Source organism: Podarcis erhardii (genome assembly GCF_964252035.2).
Source record: "Podarcis erhardii genome assembly, chromosome: 7".
Lineage (NCBI taxonomy): Eukaryota > Metazoa > Chordata > Lepidosauria > Squamata > Lacertidae > Podarcis > Podarcis erhardii.
In genome coordinates, this window is record NC_138511.1 from 47,716,453 (window position 1) to 47,733,067 (window position 16,615).

A 16,615-nucleotide genomic window follows, 5' to 3' on the forward strand; every position below is an offset into this window, starting at 1 on the left:
TTTGTTTGTACTTTCAAATTGTGCCTTCACTAGACACTGTGCGTGCTTGAAAATGAAACCAAAACCAGAGAAAAAAAATTTCTATGACACCTCTTTTAAACTGTTAATATGCGTAAATGCAAATTTAGAAAGTAAAATATTACAATTTAAATTGAAACACAGGACAAAAGACACAGCTTTTGTCTTAGGGTAGAAATACTGGGCAAATAATATAGACTTTTGTAAATAGGTGGGGCCAGGCAGAGGTGCCTGTCACAAACCACAATGTATCCTCTGGATTTATGCACATGCACTCAACCCCTACAACCACATAGCCTTCCTTGCTTGCTTGCCACAGATCTGCTACTCTTGCAAGTGAGAAATCACTCTCTTCTCTCTCTCCATGCTTCTTCAGTTCTCTCCATCTCCCTTATGGTACACAGAAAGATACCTTACTGGGATTTGTAGTCTGGTAAGAGCAGAGAAAGAGGGAAAGTACTAAAGCATAAAATCATAGAATCATAGAGTTGGAAGAGACCACAAGGGCCATCGAGTCCAACCCCCTGCCAAGCAGGAAACACCATCAGAGCACTCCTGACATATGGTTGTCAAGCCTCTGCTTAAAGACCTCCAAAGAAGGAGACTCCACCACACTCCTTGGCAGCAAATTCCACTGTCGAACAGCTCTTACTGTCAGGAAGTTCTTCCTAATGTTTAGGTGGAATCTTCTTTCTTGTAGTTTGGAGCCATTGCTCCGTGTCCGCTTCTCTGGAGCAGCAGAAAACAACCTTTCTCCCTCCTCTATGTGACATCCTTTTATATATTTGAACATGGCTATCATATCACCCCTTAACCTCCTCTTCTCCAGGCTAAACATGCCCAGCTCCCTTAGCCGTTCCTCATAAGGCATCGTTTCCAGGCCTTTGACCATTTTGGTTGCCCTCCTCTGGACACGTTCCAGTTTGTCAGTGTCCTTCTTGAACTGTGGTGCCCAGAACTGGACACAGTACTCCAGGTGAGGTCTGACCAGAGCAGAATACAGTGGCACTATTACTTCCCTTGATCTATACTCCTATTGATGCAGCCCAGAATTGCATTGGCTTTTTTAGCTGCCGCGTCACACTGTTAGCTCATGTCAAGTTTGTGGTCAACCAAGACTCCTAGATCCTTTTCACATGTACTGCTCTCCAGCCAGGTGTCACCCATCTTGTATTTGTGCCTCTCATTTTTTTTGCCCAAGTGCAGTACTTTACATTTCTCTCGGTTAAAATTCATCTTGTTTGTTTTGGCCCAGTTCTCTAATCTGTCAAGGTCGTTTTGAAGTGTGATCCTGTCCTCTGGGGTGTTAGCCACCCCTCCCAGTTTGGTGTCATCTGCAAATTTGATCAGGATGCCCTTGAGTCCATCATCCAAGTCGTTGATAAAGATGTTGAATAAGACCGGGCCCAAGACAGAACCCTGTGGCACCCCACTAGTCACTCTTCTCCAGGATGAAGAGGAACCATTGATGAGCACCCTTTGGGTTCGGTCAGTCAGCCAGTTACAAATCCACTGAGTGGTAGCATAGTCAAGACCGCATTTTACCAGCTTCTTTACAAGAATATCATGGGGCACCTTGTCAAATGCCTTGCTGAAATCAACGTAGGCTACATCCACTGCGTTCCCTTCATCTACCAGGCTTGTAATTCTGTCAAAAAACGAGATCAGGTTAGTCTGACATGACTTCTTTTTCAGAAATCCATGCTGACTATTGGTGATCACAGCATTCCTTTCTATGTGCTCACAGACTGTTTGCTTAATGATCTGCTCCAGAATCTTCCCTGGTATTGATGTCAGACTGACTGGGCGGTAATTATTTGGGTCCTCTCTTTCCCCCTTTTTGAAAATAGGGACAACATTTGCCCTCCTCCAGTCTGCCAGGACTTCGCCTGTTCTCCAGGAATTCTCAAAGATGACTGCCAGTGGTTCTGAGATCACATCTGCCAGTTCTTTTAATACTCTTGGATGCAGTTCATCTGGCCCTGGAGACTTGAATACATCTAAACTAGCCAAGTATTCTTGTACTATCTCCTTAGTTATTCTGGGCTGTGTTTCCTCTGCTGAATCATTTGCTCCAAATTCTTCAGGTCAGGCATTGTTTTCTTTATCGGAGAAGACTGAGGAAAAGAAGGCATTGAGGAGTTCAGCCCTTTCTGTGTCCCCTGTTTGCATTTCACCACCTTCTCCTCTGAGTGACCCCACGGTTTCTTTGTTCTTCCTTTTGCTACGAACATACCCATAAAAGCCTTTTTTGTTGCTTTTAACCTCTCTAGCAAGCCTGAATTCATTCTGTGCTTTAGCTTTTCTGACTTTGTGTCTACACGTGCTGGCTATTTGTTTGAATTCCTCTTTGGTGGTTTCCCCCCTTTTCCATTTTTTGTACACATCCTTTTTTAATCTTAACTCAGTTAAAAGTTCTTTAGATAGCCACCCTGGCTTCTTTAGGCACCTTCCATGTTTCCGTCTCATTGGTATTGCCTGAAGTTGTGCTTTTACTATCTCCCTCTTAACAAACTCCCAGCCATCATGAACTCCCTTTCCTTTTAGTATTACTGTCCATGGGATCTCACCCAGCACTTCCCTAAGTTTTATGAAGTCGGCTTTCTTAAAGTCAAGAAATTGAGTCCTAGTATGCTTGGCTGCTCCTTTCCATTGTATAGTAAACTTCAGAAGAGCATGATCACTCGCGCCTAATGATCCTTCCACTTCTACCCCACTAACCAGGTCATCAACATTGGTTAGGACCAGATCTAAAATGGCTGTTCCTCTTGTTGCTTCTCCCACTTTCTGGACAACGAAGTTGTCTGCAAGGCCAGTGAGGAATCTGTTTTACCTTATGCTCTTGGCTGAGTTTGACATCCAACAAATATCTGGGTAATTGAAGTCCCCCATTACTACTATCTCCCTTCCTTTTGCATGCTTGGCCATCTGTTCCAGGAAGGCATCATCTATGTCCTCCGTTTGGCTTGGGGATCTATAGTAAACTCCCACAATGAGGTCACTGTTCTCTCCCTTAATTTTGACCCAAATGCTCTCACTTTGGCTTTGAGGTTCTAAATCTTGGATCTCTTCACAGGTATACTCATCCCTGACATATAACGCCACTCCTCCTCCTTTCTTGTCTGGTCTGTTTCTCTGAAATAGATTGTATCCCTCCATTATTACATTCCAGTCGTGGGACTTATCCCACCAGGTTTCAGTGATGCCTATTATGTCATATTTAGTTTGCTGTACCAAGAGCTCAAGCTCATCTTATTTATTTCCCATGTTTTGCGCATTAGTGTACAGACATTGAAGTCCATTAATCATTCCCCCGTGTCTCTTATTTAAGGATTGTTTACTCCCACCACTAGGTCTGCGTGCTGTTTGCTCCATTTGGTCTATGAATTCAGAATGTACTGCACTGCACTGCACTCCAGCCTGGTTCATTGAGTTTGAAACCCTCCAGTGACCCTCTGGAATTTTCAAAGACATATGTGAAACTTGGATAGAACCTGGGAAGAATCTTTTGCCATAAGTTTCTAATCTTTAATTAGTTTGGCCAGCATACAAATCAACCAAATATCTGGTTGAATGGTGAAGGGAAATTTTAAGCTAAGTAGATAGTAAAATTATGAGGGGTTTTCAGGGGTTTTTGAGGTGCTACTGGAATAAAGAATTTAAAAGACAATAGTAAAAGTAGTCTCACAGCAAATGATAAATTTTGTTTTTCAAATTAAGCTCTCCACACTTCCTCCGGTATTTCAAAAGAGTACATATTGAGGGTTTGTTAATATGCAAATACATTTGCATTTAACTAAGTACCTAATCAATCAATCAATCAATCGTTAAAGACTGGTCTGTATGTTGGCAATTAAGCAACAAAACATTCTTCATTAGTTGGCAGCCCTAGTTGGTACTCATAGACATCGTTTGCAAGATGCTTCTCATATTTGGAAGCATAGTACAGTGGTACCTCTAGTTACGAACTTAATTCATTCTGGAGGTCCGTTCTTAAGCTGAAACCGTTCATAGCCTTTTGCTAATAGGGCCTCCCGCTTCGCGTGCGCTCTGGCATGTGATTTCTGTTTGCATCCTGGGGCAAAGTTTGCAACCAAGAGCAGCTACTTCCGGGTTAGCGGATCTCGAAACCTGAAGCGTTCATAACCAGAAGCATTCGTAACCAGAGGTACCACTTTACTTTAGACAAATCAGCCTTTATTCTATCATTTCTGTATACAAAATATCCAACCAGCCACAGGGAGAAAGCAACTACAGTATGAAAAGCTATTTTTAGGAACAGTTGGAGTTTACCAGATTTAAATGTTTATCCAATACCAAGCCAAGAGAGATAATTCTTAAATGCAAGGGATTAAAATTTTCATTCATAACTTTGCACAGAATGTAATTTTTAAAGCTGCCCCAAGAGATCTCCAAGGTAAAAGGGAGAGTATTAAAAGAATAAGACTCTAATCCCTTCAAAGATTTACGTACAGAGGTTTATGCAGAGCATATTAGACTCACACAATTATATTGTGGTCTGAAGCAGCAAAGAGCACCCTGTTGTTAGGAGAAGCTCTAAGCAGCAGGTAGGGTGTGACTCTTGGGCACTCAAATGCTTGATTTTCCACATTTCAGTTATTTCATGGACGTGTTTGCTTTGATTTCTAGCTACCCATAGTAGCATGGGATAAACTGAAAATTTGGGTCATGTACTCCATCCAGTCAATTCCCTTTTTGCTTCTTTGTGCTAACCCACTTAATTCTCCCCCTGCCTTGAATCCATCTTGCTCAATTGGTCTTTCATCAAGCCCCAGCTACAGAGTTAAGAAATGACTTTTCATGTAACAGTCTCACTCCACAACCCCCCCCCCCGACATTTTATGTACAATTCAGAGCCACACCATACGTTTAAAGAGGACTCAATGCACATATAAAGCATATGACTTTCCCTCAAGAATCCTGGAACTATAGTTTTCCCCTTGCAGACCTACAGTTCCCTTAACAGACTATAGTTGTCATGATTCTTATCTGATAATCAATGGGATTACATCACTACTAACATCACTATAATTCTCATATCCATTTCTGCTAATGAATAAGGGAAGGAGGTTGCTTTTTACATATTTCCCCTTTCTCCTACAGCCATCCATGCTGCTTTCAGATTGGGAGGCAGAGGGGGCAGCAGTGGATAGGGTGGGAGGAATCGGCAAATACACATGCACACACACTACAGACAGACAGGCACACATATTCCCAGCTCAAACAACCTGCATTTAAAGTATCCGTTAGAAACTGGAGAAACTTCAGGTTATTAGGCCACAGAAGAGAGCTTCTCTACAAAAACAAGGTAACAAAAACCCATTAACCCATTAGTGCCATATTATGTTTTCTCATGTGAAACACAATAGAAACAGCCCCCAAAGTGTCCTTAATCTGTTACTGAAGGCTTATTTTTAAAAAGAGGGGGAGACCTATGTCCCTCCAGGTGTTGTTGAACACCTAGCTCCCATCAGCCTCAGCCAGCATGGCCAGTTGCCAGGAATGATGGAAGCTGGAGTGCCACTGATTCCCCATACTGGCTTCAGCTAACTACATACTTGAGCAACTTAGTCACAACCATTTTTTTAAAACATGTCTTCTCAGAATCAAGCCACACTGAGTTCACTGGGTAAGTAGATATAGCCTCCATGCAAGCTGAGGTTGCTTGAAGTGTAAAATAATTCTTAAATTAGCAGGGAAATGTAAATCTGGTAATAGCTAAGCTGATTGAAGCCACAGTTTTTACTTTATCTCATGAAAATTCTCAGCGGGAGGTAAGCGTACTTAAACACCTTTCCATAATATTTCAGTTCGCTGAGACAGATGATAGGAACAAAGACAACGGTTTATGCTGAAGTGCAGTGAGCTTCAGTGGAATAGTGTCGTTTATCTAGGCACTGTTGAATATATGTAAAATATATATCTGGATGAGATCCTCAGTATTCAGCAACATCTGCTTTTAATTAATTCACTTACATTGCAGTTCTGCACACACTTACCTGGGAAGTAAGTAACCCACTGGACTCACTGAAATAAGTGAACATTAAGTTAGTCATATCCATTAATTTCAATGTGTCTATTCTGAGTAGGAATGCCACCCAATGAATAGGATTCATAGGATTACATTGTAAAGCTGCAATTCTCCACCCATTTCCCTAGGAATAAGCTCCATTTAACTCAGCCAGATTTACTTCAGAATTTAAGATTGTACTGCAGTAAATGTATTGCTTTTGAAATCGCACACTCTGAGAGCTCTAGAAAGAGCTCATTAATGACAGCTACAGGGGACCATGTTGATATGGCCTACAACCCAATCCTGGAAAAAAATATCTCTCTGAACTATTATCACCTACTGTTCCCATTCCTCAACCCATCTCCCTCTTTTCAGTTTAAGGGCTACATTCATTTCTGGGCAAGCTTCCAGTGGGGACCAAGGGAATACCTGTGGTTGATGGGGCAAGAGGCAAAAGTGGGCAGAGCAATGAATGTAAATTTCACCTCTCTACAGTAGGCTAATTTCTATCCTCCAGCCAGACAAGCAAGAGGCATTATCATAGTTTAAAGATAGATTCCAGACAGGCAAAAACATCATATGTGTGAAGAAGGACTGGTGAGAGGGAGTGGCTTGGGGAGAGGGGTATGGCCAGAGAAGAGTTCTGAGGACCAGATAGAGAGACCTGAAAGGCTGTATTTGGCCCTTAGACCTGCAGTTTCCAACCCATACTATGCTGTATTGTTGCGTGCTTCCCATTTCCCACACTGTTGGGGAGTTTGAAAGGCAGTGCTACCAGGCTGGATATTCTTTGGTCGAGAACACTGGAAACGTTTTTGTAATAATTATTTTAAAATGCACAAGTGTGGTGAAAAATAGTAGTGGAAAACTGCAGATGTTCTTACAAGCAGAAGGTAAACTACTCAGTGTTAGATCCCTAGACTCTCTGAATCCTCTAGGTAACTTTTGCCTTCAGCCAATTCACCATTCACTTTCTGCCTCTTCCAAACTGCTTTATGACTTTTTACCACCACCACCCTCTCTCTCACACACCCACACCCACCCACCCACCCATGTTTCCATCCCTGAGATCAGGTGCCACTTCCCCAAAGTCCTAGTGTAGAGGTGGTGAACCTCCAGATATTACTGGTCTCAAACTCCCATCAGCAGAGGTGGATTTAGGGAGTATGACAGGTTTGCCTGCACTGGGTGCTGAGTCAAGAGGGCAACAATGATGAACAATGGAAGGCGAGAGGCGGAGGGACACCGAATTTTGGTGTTGTGCAGGGTGCTGCTGAAATTTTAACCCCCAAAGTCTGGCATTGCCATAAGCCGCATCACATATGACAAGTGGTCAGGGATGATCAGGGGATGATCATGGGGGAGCAGGGGCCCAAGCTCTCCCCCCTCCCATTTTCAAGGAAGGAATTGGGTTCCCTCAAAATTCTGTGGCAGCCATGCACGCATGTCATGGGGAGTACTGATGTCAGTCGCGCATGCCGCAGGGCACGCCAGCACTACCTTTCAGCATGTGCAAGTGATGTCAGCATTCTCTGCAGTGTGTGCGCACATTGTACACACATGATGCAGCCCCGGTCCCTTCAGTCATGAGGGCAAGCCAGCGTGCTTGGGGATGATGGTAGTCATTGGAGGGCCAATGGTTTCCCGTCAATTCTCTAGTGGATATTTTATTCAAACACAGCAAAATACATTACCAGGGTGTTCTGAGCTTCTCACCAGCATTTTGACTATCAAAGGAATGGCCATCCAGCTGTGTAACAATTTTATGGGCAGCCAAAATATCTAAATGGAGGTCTGGCAACCTTCCATTGCTACAAACCCAATAAGCATGAAGAAGAAGGTCTGCGTCTTCTGTGCACTTCCCACTCAGTTATTTATCCATCTACATACGAGGTTCAGTTATTTGTTCTGTCTGTTTGCCAGAAAATCCCACTTCCCTTATTTCTGCAAACTGTCTCAGAATTACGCTATCCATCATAATGTCATTATATAGCACACTCTAGAAATCTGTCTTGTTAAATACATATCCCCACAGAACAGCTGCTATTTTAATGTATCATGCAGACATGGTGGTTAGACAAATCTAAGGGATTGTTTAGTCTATTGAGCTTCAGCATATGGTGTTTGAAATAAAGGCAGTCACTGGAAACTTTTTTTGTCCTACTGGGATTATATTTGCTATATAGAGAGTATGCTTGAATACCATTGGTCAGACGTGGTTTCCTAGACTCTAGCCTTGTCATCAAATAATAATCCCACTTGCCTCTTTGGGTTTTTGTCTGTGATTCATTTGTTATAATTTCCACCCCCTCTACGGAAATTGAAGATGGAACATATGAAACATGGGGGAAAAGATATTTATTGAATAGGAAGGAAACAGGAAAAGATTTTGCAAAGAGTTTTAGGGGATTTAACCTTGACAGTTTATATGTTATTATTTCTTTTACCATTTATTGTGTATGTTCAGTTTTAAAAAGCTACCCTGAGCTCCTAGGAACAAAGGAAAGTTCATTCAAGTTAGTTGCATGCTCTTCAACCACACATTTGATCAGTATTTCAGCTGGATCCTACTTCTATAGTAGCAATCAGCTCTCCACAACTTAGAATAATTTATGCATCGATTGTTTTAAGATACAATCCAATCACTTAACTGATATTTGTTGTTGTTTAAATTTCCATACAACCCTTCATCCAAGGATCACAAGGTAGCTTAGAATATCAAAAAACCAAAAATACATAACATAGTAACAAGCAAAAACAACAACAAGAGAAAAATGTTTTCCTAGTACAGGCAAATACTCCCACTGAAACATCGTTGTGTCAATCCTGCAAGAAGGATCCATGCATCAGGTCAGATTTCTACACATGAAGTCTGGATTGCAATGCTCATCCATGGTCCATTGAACTATAGGTCATGTCTTTTGATGAAAACATATATCCACATGCTTCTGTCCCTAGATGTTTATAAGTCTAATTGGACCAGGTCCAGCTCCTACTACATAAACCTGCTGTTGAAAGGGATACAGCTCAGTGATAGAGCCTGTAAAGGTTCCAGAGTCATCTCAAAGTCGGGATGGGAAGGAAACCTGTTTGAAACCCTGGAAAGCCATTCCAGTTAGATAAAGCCCAATCATTTTCTTTTCAGGTCAGTGTCACATGCCATGCTTCTGTTCATAAGCCTGTTCTGTTTCTCCATGAATATGCTTAGAATTCACAAAAATTAAGTTTCTTTCAGCATCCATACCTCTATTAAGTACAGAATATCCTGGGCTAGCTGGATGAGTCGGCAAACCCTGAGTAAGGCAACTTTCTATGCTTCCATAAGGTGTGTTTTCTTGCCCAGGTATTTGTTAGGAATGTTTGCAAAACCCAGATAGTTGGTGAGGTAAACCGACAGGAATTGCACTTCTCTGTAGGTCAGCTGAAAATAACCCCAGTGTGCTTTCTCCAGACTGAAAACCTCTGTGTTGCATGCTAGAAAGAAACCCTAGGGTACTGTTGTCATGTCAACAAGACCAGATACAACAGGACTTGAAAAGATTCTGGCCCATTCCTTACCCAACAGAGAGAGATTTACAAAGAAAGGGATTGCAGGCAATTACCACATTAAGCCCTAATTAGTATATTAAGGATAATGGCTTAGATATGTGGTTAATGTTTTGTGTTTGGTTCTTCATGCCTGAACAACTGATAGTAAACACTTTCATATATCCACACATATTTTCTATTATTCTAAAGAGTTTCTTGGTAATTACATAATAATCCCAGTAATAAAGTTATACTACATCTTGGCAGTTATTGGAAATATTTGATGATTTTCTTAAACCCATTTGTTGACGGCATCATTTAAAATTAATGGTCTGTGGAAGAAAATTCACTTGTACGTTTCATTTGTCTTCTTTTAATTTCCTCTTATATCTCTCCCCAATCAAACAAAGATAATGAAGCAGAACACCCAAACCTTCCCTTTGTATGTACTTTCACATGCCCTGGAATACTCCCTTGTGGTGGCTGGAGGAAACTTGGGGGAGTTTTGATGTGGACCTTCCCCACTATAGTCCTATTTAGTTACTTTTCTCATGTGGATCATGTAAGGAGAATGCCTGCTCTTGTGCTCAACCAAATTGACTGTAGTTCACCAGCTATGTATTGTCATCCAGTCACATTCTTTGATATTTGGTCAAAACAAAATAAAAAAATTCCTTCCAGTAGCACCTTAAAGACCAACTGAGTTAGTTCTAGGTATGAGCTTTCGTGTGCATGCACACTTCTTTTGATATTTGGGTTTTACATGCTGAGTGTGTGACTGAAGTGAAAAGCAACTCAGTAAAGGGTGGGTGCTAATGTTTTATTCTTGTTGGAAAGTTATCTGGTGAAAGTGGAAAGGGCAGTAGTGGGTTGATATTTGGCTTTGCTTGCTTCTATGTGTTATAAATATGCATATATATATATGACTTTCTATGCACTCTACTTGGTGAGTTGATATCATGGTTCTGCAGCCTTAACTCTAGATGCTTGCATTTTGAAAAGGTACTGAGAAGTGGTGAAAGCAAATGCTGACATTAGGTCATGCACATTTGATACAGACAATAGCGTCTGCCTTGCTTGCAAAAGGTCCCAGCATCAATCCTTGGTGTGTCCAGGTGGGGCTGTGAAAGGTTTCAGCCTGAATCCTTGGAGAACTATTGCCAATCAGAGTAAACAATGATGAGATAGATGGACCAATGGTTGGACAGTTTTCTGTGGCAGCTTTCTACACTCTTAGTAGAAAAAACAAACAAAAACAGAAGCAAACTCCATTCTTCAATAATCATGAAACTAACTGTAAATGTTTCTAATAACCCGGTGAGTCTAGTACAGGGAAAGAAATCATTCATTATAATTAGAATGCATACCTGCAAGTATTATAATATATTTTATTATAATATATAATATATATTATTTTCCTATTCTACCCGATTTCATTTATTATCTTGCAATCGAAAAAGAGAGAGGATATACATCATCAAAAAAGAAGGCATAGATGTGCATAAAATCATGCATCTTAATATGCACACTGAGAAATAATTACTGTAATTACTGTAATTTAAATAGATATGCAATGCATCTCACCATAGTAAGGAAGAGGATGACCAGGTTACTTTGTGTGTCTGCTTAGTTTGCTAACAGTTAATGGGCATCTGCAAGAGTCTATCTCTCCTTTCTTAAGGCTCTTTATCTTTAAAACAGCTCTGAACCAGGCAACACTCCAAACAGAGGAATGTCATTGTAATGTATGACACATTGGCCATGCTAACTTGCTTCACATGACATATTCGAAATTATAATTAACTTATAATTGACACAGTGGGGGAAATTAGCCTGCATTTCTCACCCTCTTTCTTTTTCTCTCTTTCCACCCTCTAGGAAATAATTTGGGAATCTATCCAGAATTAAAGTGATGCGCTTAAGGAGTGTTTACATCTCATTTATGGAAAAGTACACCTGAAATTTCAAGAGGATTATATTATTCCTTTTTACTTTTCTGGTGGCCCTGTGAGAAGAAGTGTTAGATTTGTGGATACTCTGGTGCCTATACATTAACCAAAAATGAAGGTGGACAACTGTTTACATGCTACCCTTATCTGCCTGGGAATGCTGTGCTTCAGCCTTGCAATAGAGATCGGGAAATTGAATCATTTCAGGCCATCACTCCATGGTCATCATGAAAAAGGAAAGGAAGGGCAAGTTCTCCACCGTTCAAAAAGAGGATGGGTATGGAACCAGTTCTTTGTAATAGAGGAGTATACGGGACCTGATCCTGTTTTAGTGGGAAGGGTAAGAAAGCCTTTATTCTTTATCAGTTGTTGCATTTTACCTCTTTAGGAACTATTAAGCTGCAGTTCTATAAATCTGTGGTCCTCTAGATGTTGTTGGATGTCAGTTCCCATTATCTGCTGCCCCTATATATTCTGCCACCTGAGGCAGTTGCCTCACCTTGCCTCATAGCTGGGCCAGCCTTGCATCAAAGAGTCCCTCTGATGCCCTCGCAAGGACCATATTCTCCAGAGACAGAGCTATGTTTTGAAATGTGCACATCTTTGTATTTTGTAATGGAGTCCTCTAACCAAATAATGCGTCCATTAGAGGAAAGAGTACACAAAAATGCATATATTGGTGAAAGTAACATGCAGAAGTGCATCATAGCAAGTAAAATTGCTTGCAAAACGGTGTATATTTGGCAAAACTACATACAAAAATGTACATATTTGGCAACATAAGAGCCAATTCCTGCGGTTTGAGTGGTCTTTGGTCCCCCCAATAAAATATTTGAGGGTGCGGGGCCCCCAAAGTTGATGAGCATTGCCATTCAAATCATATGCATGCACTGTGTCATGTCATCAATTATCTGCATATTTTATTCAAGTTGGCACCCCTGTTTGGAAAAGTGTGTGTTAAAATGGTGACAAATCTTTGTAAGGCCTTTTCAAATTTAAATATGCCTATTGATGCATTTCAGTTGAAAAAATGAGAGAAACGGAAATTAACTGAAATTTACCCCTGGATTGAACCTAGAACCTTCTGCATGAGTGATATCACCACTGAGTGATAGTCCCTCCTCAGTCTTTCTCTGCTTGTCTGTATTCCCCTTTCCAGGGGAAGGTTCTTCGTGTGTATGAGCATGATGGATGATCAACATTTGTGTGGCAACTCACATGACAGAGCACTCAGATGACTTCTCTATCACAAAAGCAATAGAACCAGACTTTTAAAAGTCATCCTTGATAGAAGAAAACTGTGTTCATACTTGGGTTGCAGCCTGTATTTGCTCTTACCCAGAATGCAACCTATTTTTCCAAGTTATAACAGAATGTACCTTAAAAAGTGCTGCCCTGCTTACATCAAAGGACCTGCACCAGCATTAAACAGCAGGAACGGATTAACCACACTGAGTGACAATTCTTCACTATTGTACCAGCTTGAACATTTGAGGAAGCGAAGATGGTTCCGAGTCTTATACATTACTTTTTCATATCAATTCACAGAGCCAATGCCTATAAGCATTATGAAAGTGAAGGAAGGCAAGTGGGGCTCCGATTTCATTTTATACTTTAATTGCTTTAGTGCCATTCATTAAAATATCACAATGGGCATTAAGTAGCTGAGAAATTGGAAATGAGGTGGAAGCCAATGGGTGGTTCATTTGTTGCAGCCCCATGCTTCACATACCTCATTTTTTAAAAAGTTCAGATTAAAAAAAGTATCTGATGAATATAAAACCTTTCATAAAAGATACTCTGCTTTTTCCTCTTAATCTCAACAACTAATAATCAGTTTTACTTTCCACATTGCCCCCCCCAAAAAAAAATCCCAAGTACATTTTAAACTAATCCTTAATTCACTTTGTGAATTCTTTCTTCAGGCTATTTAAAATTACTTGTTCATTATATCCATGACAGAGATGCCCAGAAGCATCATAGAATAGGAGTGTAGAACCTTTTTTCAGCCTAGGATTCCCTTCTGGGCAAGCCTTTCTGAGGCCACATGGCAGTGGTGAGCTAAGGGTTAAGGTTTTACACCTCTCTCTCTCTCTCTCTCTCTTTCTCTCTCTCTCTCTCACACACACACACAATCACACACACACACACCTCTATCCTGCATCCAGACAAGGAAGAGGCCGAGGAGAAGGTGTAGCCTAGGAAGAGTCCCAAGGGGGCCATACAAAGACACATTGGGTTATCAGACTCTCTGCCCATGCTACAGAAAATCAGTTTCTGGAAACAAATAAACTCTGAGTACATATCTGGTTTCAGCCCAATAAATTTACAATATATGGGCAAAAGAAATCTGGGAACCCCAGAAATTTCATTAATATGTAAAAGTCAGTGTGTTGATAAAAAGCATCTTCAAATAATAATAGTAGTAATAGTAGTAGTAATAATAATAGTAATGATGACAGTAATAATTTTATTATTTATACCCCACTCATCTGTGTGGGTTGCCCCAGCTACTCTGGGCAGCTTCCAACATGTATAAAAACATAATGAAACACCAAACATTAAAAACTTCCCAATACAGGGATTAGGAGAAGAAGAAAAAACATGCTATCAGTGTAATACTATCAGTGACTCCTGGTCACAATAGCAGTATTATCTCCAGTATCAGAGGCAACATGTAGCTGAATACCAGTTGTTGGAACTGCTTTTGCACTGCTGTCCTGCTTGCAGACTTCCCAGATGAATCTAGTTGCTCACTCTAGGTAGGCTTTCAGCCTCATCCATCAAAGCTCTTATGTACTTAACATTTTCTTGGCTTTGAAAACAATAAGTGTGTATATCTTGCATTTTGCAGCTTCATTCGGACATCGATTCTGGTGATGGGAACATAAAATACATTCTCTCAGGTGAAGGAGCGGGAATCATTTTTGTCATTGATGATAAATCAGGGAACATCCATGCAACAAAGACACTGGATCGGGAAGAAAGAGCTCAGTACACATTAACGGCACAAGCTGTGGACAGGAATACCAACCGACCTCTGGAACCACCCTCAGAATTCATTGTGAAAGTTCAAGATATCAATGACAACCCCCCTGAATTTTTACATGAAAACTACCATGCCAATGTACCAGAGAGGTCTAATGTAGGTACGTAACAGAAAACATGAAATAACAGTTAGTTTGCAGGCTGACAAATGGATTTCTAGGACAATCGGTATTGAGCTGATCATCAATTATGGTTTACGCTTAGGACATGAAATTTTCATTCATGCCTATTTTTCACAAATAGCATATCCGTGAATAAACTTGTGTCTTGACTAGGATGTCAGAGAATTTTGATGAAAGCACCAATGGGAGCAGAAATTGCCCATCTTAGGTTCTTCACTTCATGTCAAAGAGAAATCAATCCAGCAATTACTATACATATAACTGCCAGATACCATGAAATGTTGTTTTTATCAGAGGGAGCCTCTAATAAACACCCCCAAATAGTAATATTAAGTAATTGCCAATGAGGTAAAAAGTGATTCAATATAATTTACTGAACAGTGTAATTCAAATAATTCATTGGACAGAGATTTCCCATAATCCCTAGCACAGCTGGAGGGTAACCAGTGGTGGTTCACTAATAATACCTCATCTAGAGAATTTGGAGTTTTCCAGTGCTTAATTAGTACATAATCTCCCAATCATTTAGTTTTGTTTTTTAAATAAAAATGAATTTTGAAAATGTTCTCCATGCTTTTAACATGCTTACTTAAATCCTGAAATGTATCACCACACCTTTCTGTTTTCAGGTACATCTGTTATTCAGGTGACTGCCTCAGATGCTGATGATCCCACCTATGGAAATAGTGCCAAACTTGTTTACAGCATCCTTGAAGGTCAGCCGTACTTTTCTGTGGAAGCACAGACAGGTGAGCAATTCTTTTTTGCTACAAGAGAAAGGTGCTTCCTGCACTCCCCAGAGTAACCGGAGCAATGCATCTTTACAAATCTGGAAATATGGTGATTAGACCTGAGCATAAATGAAAATCCAGATATTAATTCATTTTTTTAAAGAATGGGCATGTCTATCATTCTTTATATTGCTGTGGCAAGTCCTGATACCCTTTAGCAGCTGCACCAAGAGTGGTAGCACATCTGCTTTGCATGTAGAAAGCCCCAGATTAAACCCCTGGTACCTCCAGAGAGTCCCATGGACTGCAAGAAGATCAAGCCTATCCATTCTTAAGTAAATCAGCCCTGAGTGCTCACTGGAAGGACAGATCCTGAAGCTGAGCCTCTAATACTTTGGCCACCTCATGAGAAGAGACGACTCCCTGGAAAGACCCTGATGTTGGGAAAGATAGAGGGCACAAGGAGAAGGGGACGACAGAGGATGAGATGGTTGGACAGTGTTCTCGCAGCTACTAACATGAGTTTGACCAAACTGCGGGAGGCAGTGGAAGACAGGAGTGCCTGGCGTGCTCTGGTCCATGGGGTCACGAAGAGTCAGACATGGCTAAACGACTAAACAACAACAAACAACACCTCCAGACAGGACTTTGAATGTCCTCTGTCTGAAGCCCTGAAGAGTCGCTTCCAGACTGAGCTACGTGCACTAATGGCCTGACTCAGTGTAAGATTCCCAGAAGCTTTCAACCACAGATTTCATAATCATTGACCACTGACTACATGTGATGGGTGTCAAAAACACCTAGTGATCACCAGGCTGGGGAAGGCTGCTTTAGAAGAAAGGATGAAGTACCAACAATGGGGGAAAAAATACTTCTTCCTATTACTAAAGACCATGTGATTTATCTTTGTAATTTATCTACTGTCTATAGGAGCCTTAAAATCTGCCATTGGGAGCATTTGCTTAGTTCTGACTGAGCAGTAATTAGTGTCCTGAACTTAGACTAAAAATCTAAACTAAAAACATTTTTGAATATCTGCAGTCTGATTTTGCTATAGAGCTGTAGAAGAATCTCTGAGGGGAAATGTCATTTGATTTGTAACACATTCAAGCATTGTGAGAGAGGCACATTCATATTCTGAACCACCTAGTTACAAACTTTGACAGCACCATTACTTTTCAGTTG

General features: G+C 40.8%; 1 protein-coding gene across 2 annotated transcripts in view; it reads left to right on the plus strand.

Moving 5' to 3' along the window:
* The window catches only part of CDH11 (cadherin 11), a 110,933-nt gene that overhangs the window by 67,546 nt on the left and 26,772 nt on the right, over positions 1–16,615 (plus strand). For both annotated transcript variants that reach the window (XM_081870518.1, XM_081870519.1), the window contains exons 3-5: positions 11,459–11,869; positions 14,384–14,678; positions 15,329–15,448. In XM_081870518.1, coding sequence (XP_081726644.1) covers positions 11,642–11,869; positions 14,384–14,678; positions 15,329–15,448 — 643 coding nt within the window. In that variant the 5' untranslated portion in view covers positions 11,459–11,641. The remainder of the gene's footprint in view (positions 1–11,458; positions 11,870–14,383; positions 14,679–15,328; positions 15,449–16,615) is intronic.